General features: G+C 45.6%; 1 protein-coding gene across 5 annotated transcripts in view; it reads left to right on the plus strand.

Moving 5' to 3' along the window:
- The window catches only part of LOC115175148 (kinesin-like protein KIF13B), a 65,798-nt gene extending 53,301 nt beyond the window's left edge, over positions 1-12,497 (plus strand). For 3 of the 5 annotated variants that reach the window (XM_029734369.1, XM_029734372.1, XM_029734373.1), the window contains 12 exons: positions 836-954; positions 1,178-1,354; positions 2,951-3,043; positions 3,967-4,125; positions 4,231-4,308; positions 5,570-5,629; positions 6,033-6,144; positions 6,346-6,479; positions 9,416-9,499; positions 9,695-9,718; positions 10,046-11,801; positions 12,045-12,497. In XM_029734369.1, coding sequence (XP_029590229.1) covers positions 836-954; positions 1,178-1,354; positions 2,951-3,043; positions 3,967-4,125; positions 4,231-4,308; positions 5,570-5,629; positions 6,033-6,144; positions 6,346-6,479; positions 9,416-9,499; positions 9,695-9,718; positions 10,046-11,801; positions 12,045-12,301 — 3,053 coding nt within the window. In that variant the 3' untranslated portion in view covers positions 12,302-12,497. The remainder of the gene's footprint in view (positions 1-835; positions 955-1,177; positions 1,355-2,950; positions 3,044-3,966; positions 4,126-4,230; positions 4,309-5,569; positions 5,630-6,032; positions 6,145-6,345; positions 6,480-9,415; positions 9,500-9,694; positions 9,719-10,045; positions 11,802-12,044) is intronic. The other 2 variants (XM_029734371.1, XM_029734370.1) reach the window with 2 other exon arrangements.
- The last annotated feature ends 1,671 nt before the right edge of the window (positions 12,498-14,168 follow it).

The following is a 14,168-nucleotide window of genomic DNA, read 5'->3' on the forward strand; positions in this document are numbered from 1 at the left end:
TGGAAATTCTTCTCCTTCCCTGCCTAAGAAAGTTGTCAGACTCTGGCATCATTACTGAAAGAACTGAGAAGTGATGCTTTTAATAAGCATTTTATTTTGGCAGGCTTTTTATTTGAAAGAAACTGTGGTTTAATTGACCCTGGTCAGCCAGTCAGTCAGACTCCTGTTGGCTCATTGGAAGATCAGTCGACTGCCTGCCCCTCACTCAGACTCCAGTTGGCTCATTGGAAGATCAGTCGACTGCCTGCCCCTCACTCAGACTCCAGTTGGCTCATTGGAAGATCAGTCAACTTCTAGTGAATGTTTATTTTCTACTTGTGATGTGCTAGACGCCTTGCTTAAAGATGTTAAAAACAAAAATCCCCTGGGGCTGATTTGCTTGATCTTTTCATGCTGCAGCTATCTGTTCCCCTTGATTGCAGAGTCATTGACACACATTTTATTAATCTGACGATTATCCCCAGAGTTTGGAAGGCGGCCCGTGTGCTCCCTCTCCACAAAGGTGGTGACCCCTCATGCCGATTTAATTATTTAGGTCCATCTCGAAATTCTCTTGCCTAGAATTTTTTTTAGAATCATTTAATCAACTGTTAGCTTAGACCCCCCCCCCCCCCCCCCCCCCCCCCACTGTAGCTATGAGATGTATCGTAAGTGTTCACCAGTCTGGCTGCAGGCCGGGTCATAGCAAGATTGACTCCCTGTCTAAATAAAGACACCTTGGTCTCAGCATTGACTCCCTGTCTAAATAAAGACACCTTGGTCTCAGCATTGACAGAATAAAGGTTAAATCAGAATTATTTTGGCTTTGACTCTGAACCCTCTTGTCTCTCTCTAGCTGATGATTTCCAGGACAACCTGTCTGCTCCGCTGGCTGGAGGTCTAGACGCCATGCTGAACCAGGAGGATGAGGATGAGTTCTTCGACCTACAGATCGTCAAACATTCCGATGGAGATGTGAGCTAACGTTCTTAGTGATCTCCTGGTCCAAATCAAAACCCTCGTCCTTCTCTTTAGACACTTCTCATATATCTGAAAGGATCAGATGGGTAGAAACCGGTGCTACCGGCCCGGTGGAATCTCTGCCAAGCTGCTTACTCCTATCAGACCCCTTTATAAGGTCTATCAGAGGTAACTAGGGGACTAGATGTTGAACCAGGCATATCGTCCCCCTCCCCAGGTTGGAGCGGAGGCGTCGTGGGACTCTACGGTACACGACTGTCCCCAGTTGAGTCGCGGTGTGTCGGCTGATCTCCGAGTGTACCTGACAGTCAGGGTCGTAGTTCAGCTCTCACACCCTGCTAACATGCAGCTGGTCCTCAGAAAACGCATCTGTGTCAACCTAGCCGGACGACAGGTAGGAGTCACACACCACACACACACACACCAGACTTCAGATCACACACACACCAGACTTCAGATCACACACACACACACACACACCAGACTTCAGATCACACACACACACACACACACACACACACACCAGACTTCAGATCACACACACTGGACAACAGGTCAGGAATATGCTCAGTAACTTGCTCCTGTATAATGCAGTTGTACATGTATTAAGCAGTAGTTTTTTCCATCTTCATTCATTTCTGGGCATAATAATTCATTAATAATTAGTATCCAGTCTCTACCAATGATGATTTGTATGATGTAACTTAATTGGGTATAGATGATGTTTATTGTGGGTATAGTTGGATGTTTATATTGTGGGTATAGTTGGATGTTTATATTGTGGGTATAGGTGGATGTTTATATCGTGGGTATAGGTGGATGTTTATATCGTGGGTACAGTTGGATGTTTATATCGTGGGTATAGGTGGATGTTTATATCGTGGGTACAGGTGGATGTTTATATCGTGGGTACAGGTGGATGTTTATATCGTGGGTACAGGTGGATGTTTATATCGTGGGTACAGGTGGATGTTTATATCGTGGGTATAGGTGGATGATTATATCGTGGGTATAGGTGGATGTTTATATCGTGGGTACAGGTGGATGTTTATATCGTGGGTATAGGTGGATGTTGATATCGTGGGTGTTTATATCGTGGATGTTTATATCGTGGATGTTTATATTGTGGGTATAGGTGGATGTTTATATCGTGGGTATAGGTGGATGTTTATATCGTGGGTATAGTTGGATGTTTATATCGTGGGTATAGTTGGATGTTTATATCGTGGGTATAGGTGGATGTTTATATCGTGGGTACAGGTGGATGTTTATATCGTGGGTATAGGTGGATGTTTATATTGTGGGTACAGGTGGATGTTTATATCGTGGGTATAGGTGGATGTTTATATCGTGGGTATAGGTGGATGTTTATATCGTGGGTATAGGTGGATGTTTATATCGTGGGTACAGGTGGATGTTTATATCGTGGGTACAGGTGGATGTTTATATCGTGGGTACAGGTGGATGTTTATATCGTGGGTATAGGTGGATGTTTATATCGTGGGTACAGGTGGATGTTTATATCGTGGGTACAGGTGGATGTTTATATCGTGGGTATAGGTGGATGTTTATATCGTGGGTATAGGTGGATGTTTATATCGTGGGTACAGGTGGATGTTTATATCGTGGGTATAGGTGGATGTTGATATCGTGGGTGTTTATATCGTGGGTGTTTATATCGTGGGTGTTTATATCGTGGATGTTTATATCGTGGATGTTTATATCGTGGGTATAGGTGGATGTTTATATCGTGGGTATAGGTGGATGTTTATATCGTGGGTATAGTTGGATGTTTATATCGTGGGTATAGGTGGATGTTTATATCGTGGGTACAGGTGGATGTTTATATCGTGGGTATAGGTGGATGTTTATATCGTGGGTATAGGTGGATGTTTATATCGTGGGTACAGGTGGATGTTTATATCGTGGGTATAGGTGGATGTTTATATCGTGGGTACAGTTGGATGTTTATTTCATGGTTATGTACCAGGGTTGGGGTCAGAGTCTGATGAAGAGGATGTCTCATCGCAGCACCATCCCTGGCTGTGGAGTCACCTTTGAGATCGTCTCCAACATACCTGGGGTGAGAGAAACGCGGGTGTTTTGGTACCAACACCCGTGAACTCATTTAATTTCAGTTACCTTTGTATACTGGGTAAAATCCCTTCAGGTTAAAAACCTGTATTTGGAGGGAGACCTGGTAAGATTCAGCAGGAGAATATAGTAAAAAGTACATAATGTTTTGGTGCCAACATGGCACCCAGAAACCTTTCAATCTCAATGGTGCCCATAGCCCAGTTAGCTGAGGTCTGTTTTCATGATTTATGGCACATGTTGATGAGGTCATTGTGATATTGTCACTTTAGATGGGTGTCCAGAACTAACAGTTTTCATATAATCTTTGGCTCTGACACATTATCTACGGTGCATTATCTATTAAACATTATTTCTGATACATTGTCTATGATACATTATCTTATTCAGGTAACTGTCAAAATTAAGGAAACACCAACATAAAGGGTCTTAATAGGGCGTTGGTCCACCACGAGCTGCCAGAACAGCTTTAATACACCTTGGCATAGATTCTATAAGTGTCTGGAAGTCTATTGGATGGAAGCAACACCATTGTTTCATCATTTTGGTGTTTTGTTGACGGTGGTGGAAACACTATCTCAGACGCTTCTTCAAAATCTCCCATAAGATTTGGTGACTGAGACAGCCATGGTATATGGTTAACATCGTTTTCATGCTCATCAAACCATTCAGTGACCACTCGTGCCCTGTGGATGGGGCATAGTCATGATGTCTAAAATAATGGCCTGCCAGGCATTATTATACATGACCTTAAGCATGATGGGATGTTAATTGCTTAATTAACTCAGGAACCACACCTTTGTGGAAGCACCTGCTTTCAATATACAGTACTTTTTTGTATCCATAATTTCCTCAAGTGTTTGCATTATTTTGGCAGTTACCTGTACATTATCGATGCTTCTCCTCCTCCAGGATGTCCAGGGTCCAGAGGACAGAGAGATGCTGGCCAGACTAGCAGCCAGTGTGGATGTTCAGGATGTCCAGTCAGCGGACAGTGAGGCTGCCATAGAGAAGTACCTCCGCAGTGTCCTGGCTGTGGAGAATATACTCACCCTGGACCGACTACGACAGGTAGACAGACAGACAGACAGGTCCGCAGACAGACAGACCTCTCCACAATAATACATACACTCACCTCTTACATAACATAAACCCTGTGTGTCTGTGTGTGTGTAGGAAGTTGCAGTGAAGGAGCGGTTGTCTGTCAAGACCAAGTCTCCCAGACGTGCTCTCAGCTCTCCTAATGTGAACCGGGTAAGAAATGAGATCACACGGTCTATCTACCTACACCTTAAGGCTTTAGCATGCTTCAGTTCGGCTGGCGCCTAGCCCAACTCGGCTAGCCCAACAGAACGAGTGTGCTCGCATACTCCCTTTTAATGGGCAGAGAAAAAAAACGACAATAGGACTGTTTGTCCATCTTGAGACGCCGTAGCCTGTATATACTTCCTCCAAAATAGTCAGAATGAATCTACATTGAACAAAAATATGAACGCAACATGTAAAGTTTTGTAAAGACTCCTGAACATCTAGTCAAATGGTTACCCAGACTATTTGCAGTCCCCTGTTGTCATCTGTGCATAGTCACTTTAATAACTCTACATACATGTACATACTACCTCAAATAACCGGTGTCCCCGGACATTGATTCTGTACCGGTACCCCCCTGTATATAGTCTCGCTATTGTTATTTCACTGCTGCTCTTTAATTACTTCTTTTTTGTAACTGCATTGTTGGTTAGGGGCTCATAAGTAAGCATTTCACTGTAAGGTCTTCACCTGTTGTATTCGGCGCATGTGACTACTAACATTTGATTTCATGAACTGAAATAAGAGCCGAGAAATATTATGCACAAAAAGCTTATTTCTCTTCTCTGCACAAATTAGTTTACATCCTTTGTTAGTGAGTATTTCTCCTTTGCCAAGATAATCCATCCCACCTGACAGGTGTGGCATATCAAGAAGCTGATTAAACAGCATGATCATTACACAGGTGCACCTTGTGCTGGGGACAATAAAAGTGCAGTTTTGTCACACAACAATATTTTACATCTAACTTAAATGTTTGGTGCAGTATTTTTCAAAGGAAAAAAAATGTCCATGAAAACGAGTCATCTCTCATTGAATGACAACAAATACTTTTTTGAAGAATCCCTACTGTTGACCAATCACCAACGATGGGGCGTAGACTTTGGCTCCGATTTTAAAAACTCTCATGAAATCCAAAACGAACCGAAACGTCACAAAATGTCGTCATATTATATGCACCAGCTCTACCAAACTGTTTCATCTGGGAAGCATGAGGGCGCCTCTACCATCAGCCTGCTATTTCCATCTCAGTAACGTACTAACGTACTGCTTAGTAACTACTAGTTAACCTGTAAAGACGACAGTGTAACCTAAGACTTGAAGACTTGCGCTAGCTCTCTAAACTAAGGCTTTAGCTCAGCAGGCTAACACAGTCTTGTTTGAATCCCGCTCTGTCCTGCTAAGCATCCTGGTCTCTACCCTCTAGCTGTCAGGATCCTGGAGCAGACAGGACCTGTCCTCCAACCACAGGCTACATGACAACAAGGTGAGACGTCCCTAAACTAGGTTCATCTAGAAAAACAGACCCCCCCCCCCATCTGTACAGCAACTTCTATAGTTTGGGTATCAAACACCATGGCAACATGCTCTAACAACACCTTAACTATCAAACACCATGGCAACATACTCTAACAACACCTTAACTATCAAACACCATGGCAACATACTCTAACAACACCTTAACTATCAAACACCATGGCAACATACTCTAACAACACCTTTACTAACAACAAAACAGTAACCACATCTCTACCAACCAGGGTTGGTGTCAATTCCATTTCAATTTTGAATTTGGTTTACTTTCTGAATTGAAATGGAATTGACCCCAACCCTGCTACCAACTATATATAACAAAATAAATTCTACTGTTCCATCCCTGATATCCTCAGGGCTGGTCCGAGAGTCACCAGGACCTGTCAGTTGTTCCTCTCCCGTCCCACTCCAGACGTACCCTCCCTAGCTCCGCTCTACCTCTGGCCCAGAACATCCTCCCTGACACTGGTGAGAACAACAAAGTCCTCCAATATAACCTCAGGGCTAATGGTCGCTATCCTTTTCCTCACTCTTGAGCCTTCACTGCTCTGGTGCTGCTATTATATTATCTGTTCTGCCTGTCCTCTGGTTTCATCTGTTGGGTTTCTCCTCTCCAATTTAGAGCTTCCTCTCTTCTCTTCTTCCTCTTCCTTCCTGTACGACCTCAAGGCCTCTCACTGCGCGCTCGTGCTACCTATTATTTCTCCCCAGTCAAGGCTCTGGTTCCTCCTGTCCCCAAACTGCTCAAGTCCCTGTTCTCTGCCAGGGAGGAGAAGAGAGACCTGACTCCTGTCCCCCAGCAGGTAAACTAAACTAAGGCCACACTTTATTTGGATAGTTCCCTATTGAGAATGTACAGATGGTCAAACTATCTGTTTGTAAGCAACTGGTTACTAAGGTTAGGTTTAGAATAAAGGTTAAGGGTCAGGGAACAGTTAGTTGAAATGTTGTTGACAGGTTTTGAACATCTACAAACCATCTATTATCCAAATAAAGTAATACCTAAACTAATAACACTACTGATCTCTGGTCAGTTCTTAGACCAGACTCCTATCCCCCAACAAGTATCAACACTACTGCTGAACATGACTGCTAACCTATAACAGTAACAACTGATCTCTGGTCAGTTCTTAGACATTCACATTATCTCCCACATTCAGCATACTGCATGTAGAAACAGCCATAGTCTGGTTTTTCGAGACCGTATCTGTCCAAGGACCTTTTGTACGGGAGTATTCTCCAGCAGCGTGAAGATGTGGTGGACAGGAGAGGTGATGTGACACTGGTTGAGTTCCAGGTGTTATGGGCTGAGCCAGAGGATGAACAGGGTAGTTCTGTTTGGACCTGCTGACAGGTCTCCTGCTACCATCTTCCAATCAAAACATGTGAAAACAATCACTTGTCAGTTCTCACTGTGATTCCGGAATTCATCTAGAACTCTTGAGTCTGCTGTGGCAGCTGATCTGCCACCAATATCTGTAGTGCCTTACCCCTTATCTGAGACGAGAGAGAGGTTTGGAATGTTTAGCTATGAATGTGTCCTTTTTATAATGCTTTATTTAATTCCCAGGGTTTTGAGCAGGTCAGAAAGGACATTTTAGAATGGAGGATGATTTGATAGAAAAGGGACAGGAATCTGTGTGCTGTCCCTAGATCAGAGGCTGGAATCTGTGTGCTGCCTCTAGATCAGAGGTTGGAAACTGTGTGCTGCCTCTAGATCAGAGGTTGGAAACTGTGTGCTGCCTCTAGATCAGAGGCTGGAATCTGTGTGCTGCCTCTAGATCAGAGGCTGGAATCTGTGTGCTGCCTCTAGATCAGAGGCTGGAATCTGTGTGCTGCCTCTAGATCAGAGGCTGGAATCTGTGTGCTGCCTCTAGATCAGAGGCTGGAATCTGTGTGCTGCCTCTAGATCAGAGGCTGGAATCTGTGTGCTGCCTCTAGATCAGAGGCTGGAATCTGTGTGCTGCCTCTAGATCAGAGGCTGGAATCTGTGTGCTGCCTCTAGATCAGAGGCTGGAATCTGTGTGCTGCCTCTAGATCAGAGGCTGGAATCTGTGTGCTGCCCCTAGATCAGAGAGGCTGGAATCTGTGTGCTGCCCCTAGATCAGAGAGGCTGGAATCTGTGTGCTGCCTCTAGATCAGAGGCTGGAATCTGTGTGCTGCCTCTAGATCAGAGGCTGGAATCTGTGTGCTGCCCCTAGATCAGAGGCTGGAATCTGTGTGCTGCCTCTAGATCAGAGAGGCTGGAATCTGTGTGCTTGCCCTAGATCAGAGAGGCTGGAATCTTTGTGCTGTCCCTAGATCAGAGGCTGGAATCTGGATACTGTCCCTAGATCAGAGGCTGGAATCTGTGTGCTGTCCCTAGATCAGAGGCTAGAATCTGTGTGCTGCCTCTAGATCAGAGGCTGGAATCTGTGTGCTGTCCCTAGATCAGAGAGGCTGGAATCTGTGTGTTGTCCCTAGATCAGAGAGGCTGGAATCTGTGTGCTGTCCCTAGATCAGAGAGGCTGGAATCTGTGTGCTGTCCCTAGATCAGAGAGGCTGGAATCTGTGTGCTGTCCCTAGATCAGAGAGGCTGGAATCTGTGTGCTTGCCCTAGATCAGAGAGGCTGGAATCTTTGTGCTGTCCCTAGATCAGAGGCTGGAATCTGGATACTGTCCCTAGATCAGAGGCTGGAATCTGTGTGCTGTCCCTAGATCAGAGGCTAGAATCTGTGTGCTGCCTCTAGATCAGAGGCTGGAATCTGTGTGCTGTCCCTAGATCAGAGAGGCTGGAATCTGTGTGTTGTCCCTAGATCAGAGAGGCTGGAATCTGTGTGCTGTCCCTAGATCAGAGAGGCTGGAATCTGTGTGCTGTCCCTAGATCAGAGAGGCTGGAATCTGTGTGCTGTCCCTAGATCAGAGAGGCTGGAATCTGTGTGCTGTCCCTAGATCAGAGGCTGGAATCTGTGTGCTGTCCCTAGATCAGAGGCTGGAATCTGTGTGCTGTCCCTAGATCAGAGGCTGGAATCTGTGTGCTGTCCCTAGATCAGAGGCTGGAATCTGTGTGCTGCCTCTAGATTAGAGCCTGGAATCTGTGTGCTTGCCCTAGATCAGAGAGGCTGGAATCTTTGTGCTGTCCCTAGATCAGAGGCTGGAATCTGGATACTGTCCCTAGATCAGAGGCTGGAATCTGTGTGCTGCCTCTAGATCAGAGGCTGGAATCTGTGTGCTGCCTCTAGATCAGAGGCTGGAATCTGTGTGCTGCCTCTAGATCAGAGGCTGGAATCTGTGTGCTGCCTCTAGATCAGAGGCTGGAATCTTTGTGCTGCCTCTAGATCAGAGGCTGGAATCTTTGTGCTGCCTCTAGATCAGAGGCTGGAATCTGTGTGCTGTCCCTAGATCAGAGAGGCTGGAATCTGTGTGCTGTCCCTAGATCAGAGGCTGGAATCTTTGTGCTGTCCCTAGATCAGAGGCTGGAATCTTTGTGCTGCCTCTAGATCAGAGGCTGGAATATGTGTGCTGCCTCTAGATCAGAGCCTGGAATCTGTGTGCTTGCCCTAGATCAGAGAGGCTGGAATCTTTGTGCTGTCCCTAGATCAGAGGCTGGAATCTGTGTGCTGTCCCTAGATCAGAGCCTGGAATCTGTGTGCTGTCCCTAGATCAGAGAGGCTGGAATGACATCAATAATTGATTTAACTGTCAATATACTCTGTGAAACATCTCAGATCAAATTTTAACATGAAACTCTCATCTTTAGCCTGTTCCTCAGAGCTTGCCTTTCATCATAGTGCAGTCACCAAGTGTTGAAGAGGACTTGGATACCACACTTGGTCGTCACCTGGTAAGTCACTTGATCGTATGTCCCTAGTTCAGTGACTATTTCTAAAAATGTTTAGCCCAAATTTCCTTAGTCACTCCGATTTTGAGGGATTTTTAAATCTTGCCAAACACTTGTCCAATAATCGAATAAGGGAACGTCCCGAACAGAGTTGTTGACAATAATACATTTGACATTTGTTGTTGGGTTTTGTTACAGAAAAATATGAAGAAAATAAGGCAGGTAAAATAAACTTGATTTATTTCACAGCAAAACAAGTTAGTTTTTTTTTTTTTTTTTTTTAACAAGGGACAATGCGTGCCAGCCAGCGACCTGGCAGCCAGGTCAAAGACTGGCCCATCCAGCCACACTTACAATGTAACGAGTTATTAGGACACACAAAGCAATATTCATAATGTGGTCTTAATAAAAAAAGTCTATTACATGGCTCCTACACCTAGAAGTGTGTGTGTGTGTGTGTGTGTGTGTGTGTGTGTGTGTGTGTGTGTACACAGTATCATGCTCAACACCATCCATTACTAGTCTGTGTCGCCATTGTTAATTCCACAGGTTCCCATTGGGGAAATCATCCCCCCAGAGAGCCAATCAGAGGCCCCAAAAACCATGCCCCTCCCACCACCCATCATCCCTGAGATGGAAGACCCCGCCCCCAGCCCGGTCAGCGAGGCGTCTACCAGCGTCTCCACGGCAACCCTGTCAGAGCCCTACCTGATTGGTGGGGACGTCACTCTGTCAGCCAATCTCGGGCCAGATGGCTTTGAGGCGATGCACAGGTCGTTCGAGGCAGACATCGGTCGGTATCTTCATCATGACTCTAACATGGCCGACCAGGAGGAAGAGGAGGAGACTCGTCAGATACCTCAGGCCACTGCTACTGACCTGGAGGCTTCAGAGACAGACAGGACTGACAAACTCAGAGCAGAATCTCATCTCTCATTGGAACCACATGGCACCTCAGTAGAACCTGAAGATGTGACTCCATCAAAGTCACTGACACAGTCTATGCCAGACAAGTCAACACAAGTCCACTACAGACTACTACCGTCTGTAGTATCAAACCAGTCAGAACAATCAGTCCAGTCAGAGTCACTGACACAGTCCACACTAGATAAATCTACACATGAACTGTCTATAGTGTCACATCAGTCTGAACCACCAGTCCACGTAGAAGAACCAATGGAGTCCGAGCTACCTCAGGAACAACCAGAGACGGAGGTAGTATTGTCATCATCACGGTGCCAGACAGAACAACATGTCGGCGAGTCTGTAGAATCAGAACTGTCTGTATCAGAACAGTCTGCATTTGATCAACCAGAACCACCGGTAGAATCGGCACCAGGTCTAAAAGAGTCTTCACCACTGGACCAGTCTCCACCAGCACCAGCCCTGCCACAAGAATCAGATCAAGCAGCCACAGAACAGACAGGACTGGGTGAATCAGCTGGTTCAGAACCAGTACTAGGCCAAACAGATCAACCAGTAGAAGCAGGTCCAGACCAGTCCCAGCCTCCATCAGAGCTACCAGAAGAACAAGACCAGCGGGCACCTCTAGACCAGCGGACACCTCTAGACCAGCGGGCACCAGCAGCCCAATCTGAACCTGCATCTACCCCTGTAGAACCTCCAGTTGATGAGCCTGCACCTAGCCAGCAAGCCAAAGCACCAGCCCCAATCCCAGCTCCAGCACCAGCCCAAGCTGTAGCTCCGGTCACTGCCCATCCAGCTCTGACCTCAATCCCAACCCCTGCCCCAGTCCCTACACCTGCCCATCCAGCTCTGACCTCAATCCCAACCCCTGCCCCAGTCCCTACACTTGCCCATCCAGCTCTGACCTCAACACCAACCCCTGCCCCAGTCCCTACACCTGCCCATCCGGCTCTGACCTCAATCCCAACCCCTGCCCCAGCCAAAGCCCCTCTTCTAACCCTAAACCCTGTCCCAGCACTAGTCGTCAAAACTCCCACTTCCAGTAGCACATCATCCAACGCATTCAAGATCCAGAGAGTAAAGACATCCGATCTGAAGTCCTTCCAACCAATCTTGGATGAGGATGAAGGCCAGGCAGGGGCAGAAGGAGTGGGGGCCAGGAGTCTGAGTGATGACCTCTCTGTTCCTCTGGAGAGACTGGAGATCCTGTCCGACTCAGACGAAGGAGCCACCGACGTAGCCACAGCCGTGCCTGACTGGCTGAAGGAGGGGGAGTTTGTGACTGTAGGAAGTAATAAAAGCGGTACAGTGAGCTACGTGGGACCGGCAGACTTCGCAGAGGGAATCTGGGTTGGCGTGGAGCTGGATTTACCTGCAGGTAGGTAACATAGCACAGGTTATCTCATCTAGATTAGACGGCTACCTCAGTGTTTTGATATGAGTTCTCAGAAATGCCCCAGTGAACATTATTATGTCAGAAATAACCTTTACTAATTTGGAAGATTCTGCTATTTAATTTGGAATGACAGGTTATTGTCTATATTATGTTAGTGTGATTAGTATTTTTATGGTGGATGTTCTCCAGTTCTCTCACTATCAATCTCTCTCTCTCACTTTTTAGGGAAAAACGACGGGTCCGTGGGTGGAAAACACTACTTCCACTGTAACCCTGGTTACGGGGTGTTGGTGCGTCCTGATAGGGTGAGCCGTGGAGGAGTCGGGGGCGGGGCTAAGCAGAAGCGGCGACAGCAGCAGAAGCGTCGCAGTGCTAACCTATCCGGGTCCAGCCCTAACCTGGCTGCCCTCACTGCCCTAGCCAAGGGAGATGGGGCTGGGGCCAGTCGCAAGGGACAGAACCGCAAGTCCTGGAACAGCTGAGAGGAGAGAGTAGCAGGGTTGGGGTCAATTCCATTTCAATTCAGGAAGAAAACTGACATTTTCAATGCTTCTCTATGAGAGACATGAATTGAAATGGTATTGAGCCCAACCCTGATGGATAATCCTCTCTATATAGAGTTCCACAGGTGAGAATGAACCATAGGGAGAAGAGAGATCTACGTACACTGAACAAAAATATAAACGCAACCATTTCAAAGCTGTTTACACTTCTTATAATGAAATCAGTCAATTGAAGTGAATTTATTAGGTTCTTAATCTATGGATTTCACATGACTGGGAATACAGATATGCGTCTATTGGTCACGGAAATGTTATTGGAGGCTTATGGTAGAGAAATAAACATTCAGTTATCTGGCAACAGCTCTGGTGGACATTCCTGCGGTCAGCATGCCAATTGCATACTCCCTCAAAACATCTGTGGCATTGTGTTGTGTGACAAAACTGCACATTTTAGAGTGGCCTTTTATTGTCCCCAGCACAAGGTGCACCTGTGTAATGATCATGCTGTTTAATCAGCTTCTTGATATGCCACACCTGTCAGGTGGATGGATAATCTTGGCAAAGGAGAAATGCTCACTAACAGGGATGTAAACTAATTTGTGCAGAAAATTTCAGAGACATTTCTGGGTTATTTTTATTTCAGCTCATGAAACATGGGATTGACACTTTACATGTTGAGTTTATATTTTTGTTAAGTGCAGAAGTTCCGTCTCACTACTGCTGTACAAAAGGTACCAGGGTCGGGTTCAATTCAGTCAATTCAGGAAGGACACTGAAATTCCAATTCCAAATTGGAATTTGAGTTTACTTCCAGAAATTGAACTGGAATTGATCCCAACCCTGGTCGGTAGAGGTGCAGCTGAAAACCACAGGAACATTTCAAGAGATAAGAGATGTATATCTTGCTCATTTTTAAAAGTCCAGCCATCGATGGACAGATAGAGGAGAGGCCCAGTTTATGATGCTGCATCAATGTACAAGTCCATGTATCCAGGCTTTTATACTGTTATTTCATATAATCTGAATGTATTTTTTTTGTTACCAGTCCTGAGTGCCTTTCATAGTCAGATAGGGTCTCTCAAGTTCTCATTAAAATAACTAATGTGGTTTAAGTAATGTCATGTCCTTCTGAAGCTTTGTTCACACTGCAGCTCTTAATGCTCAAATCAATACTGACTGCATTGTCTTACGTCAGATCTCGTCACTGCTACGCTCGTCCCTCAATCTCAGTGCGCACACCCGTCATGCTATACAAATGTCTCAAATCGGATGTGTGTTTTCAGACTGTAGTCATTGGCTGACATGACTGCGCTGGTTGTCAAGGTAATGGCAGGAGTGTGTGCGGTGCTGTAAGCTGATTGGTGGTGGTGCTCGTGTTTCCTCTCACTCAGAAAGCTGTTGTGCAGCAAGCTAGACTGATAACAATGCCTGCTATGTAAGTCTCCCAGTTGCTTTGCATGTTCAAAATCATAGCGTGAGAACACTTATAAAGCCTCAAAGGATAAAATAATCCAACTTTAAAAACGAGTCATTTTTGTCTGGCCACAGCCGTCAACTAGCTAGCTGTTTAGTTTGCTAGCACATACACTAATTTGTTTGTAAACAATTAACAAGCTACTTAGCTACCACAAGTTTTTGTTGAAACTGTCAACAGAGTAGCAAGCAACAAGATGTGCCAAATAAGTCTAAAAAAACCACTTGAAGGAAAATAAATCAGATTTGACTGTTCAGACAGAAGTCATTGCCAGGAATCTGATTTGTATCTGATTTCAATTCACCGATCAATGTGGCTCAAAATATCTGATTCCATGTGCTTTTTGGGTGTTCCGACTGCAGGAAGAAAAAA

This window comes from Salmo trutta, chromosome 35 (genome assembly GCF_901001165.1).
Source record: "Salmo trutta chromosome 35, fSalTru1.1, whole genome shotgun sequence".
Classification (NCBI taxonomy): Eukaryota; Metazoa; Chordata; class Actinopteri; order Salmoniformes; family Salmonidae; genus Salmo; species Salmo trutta.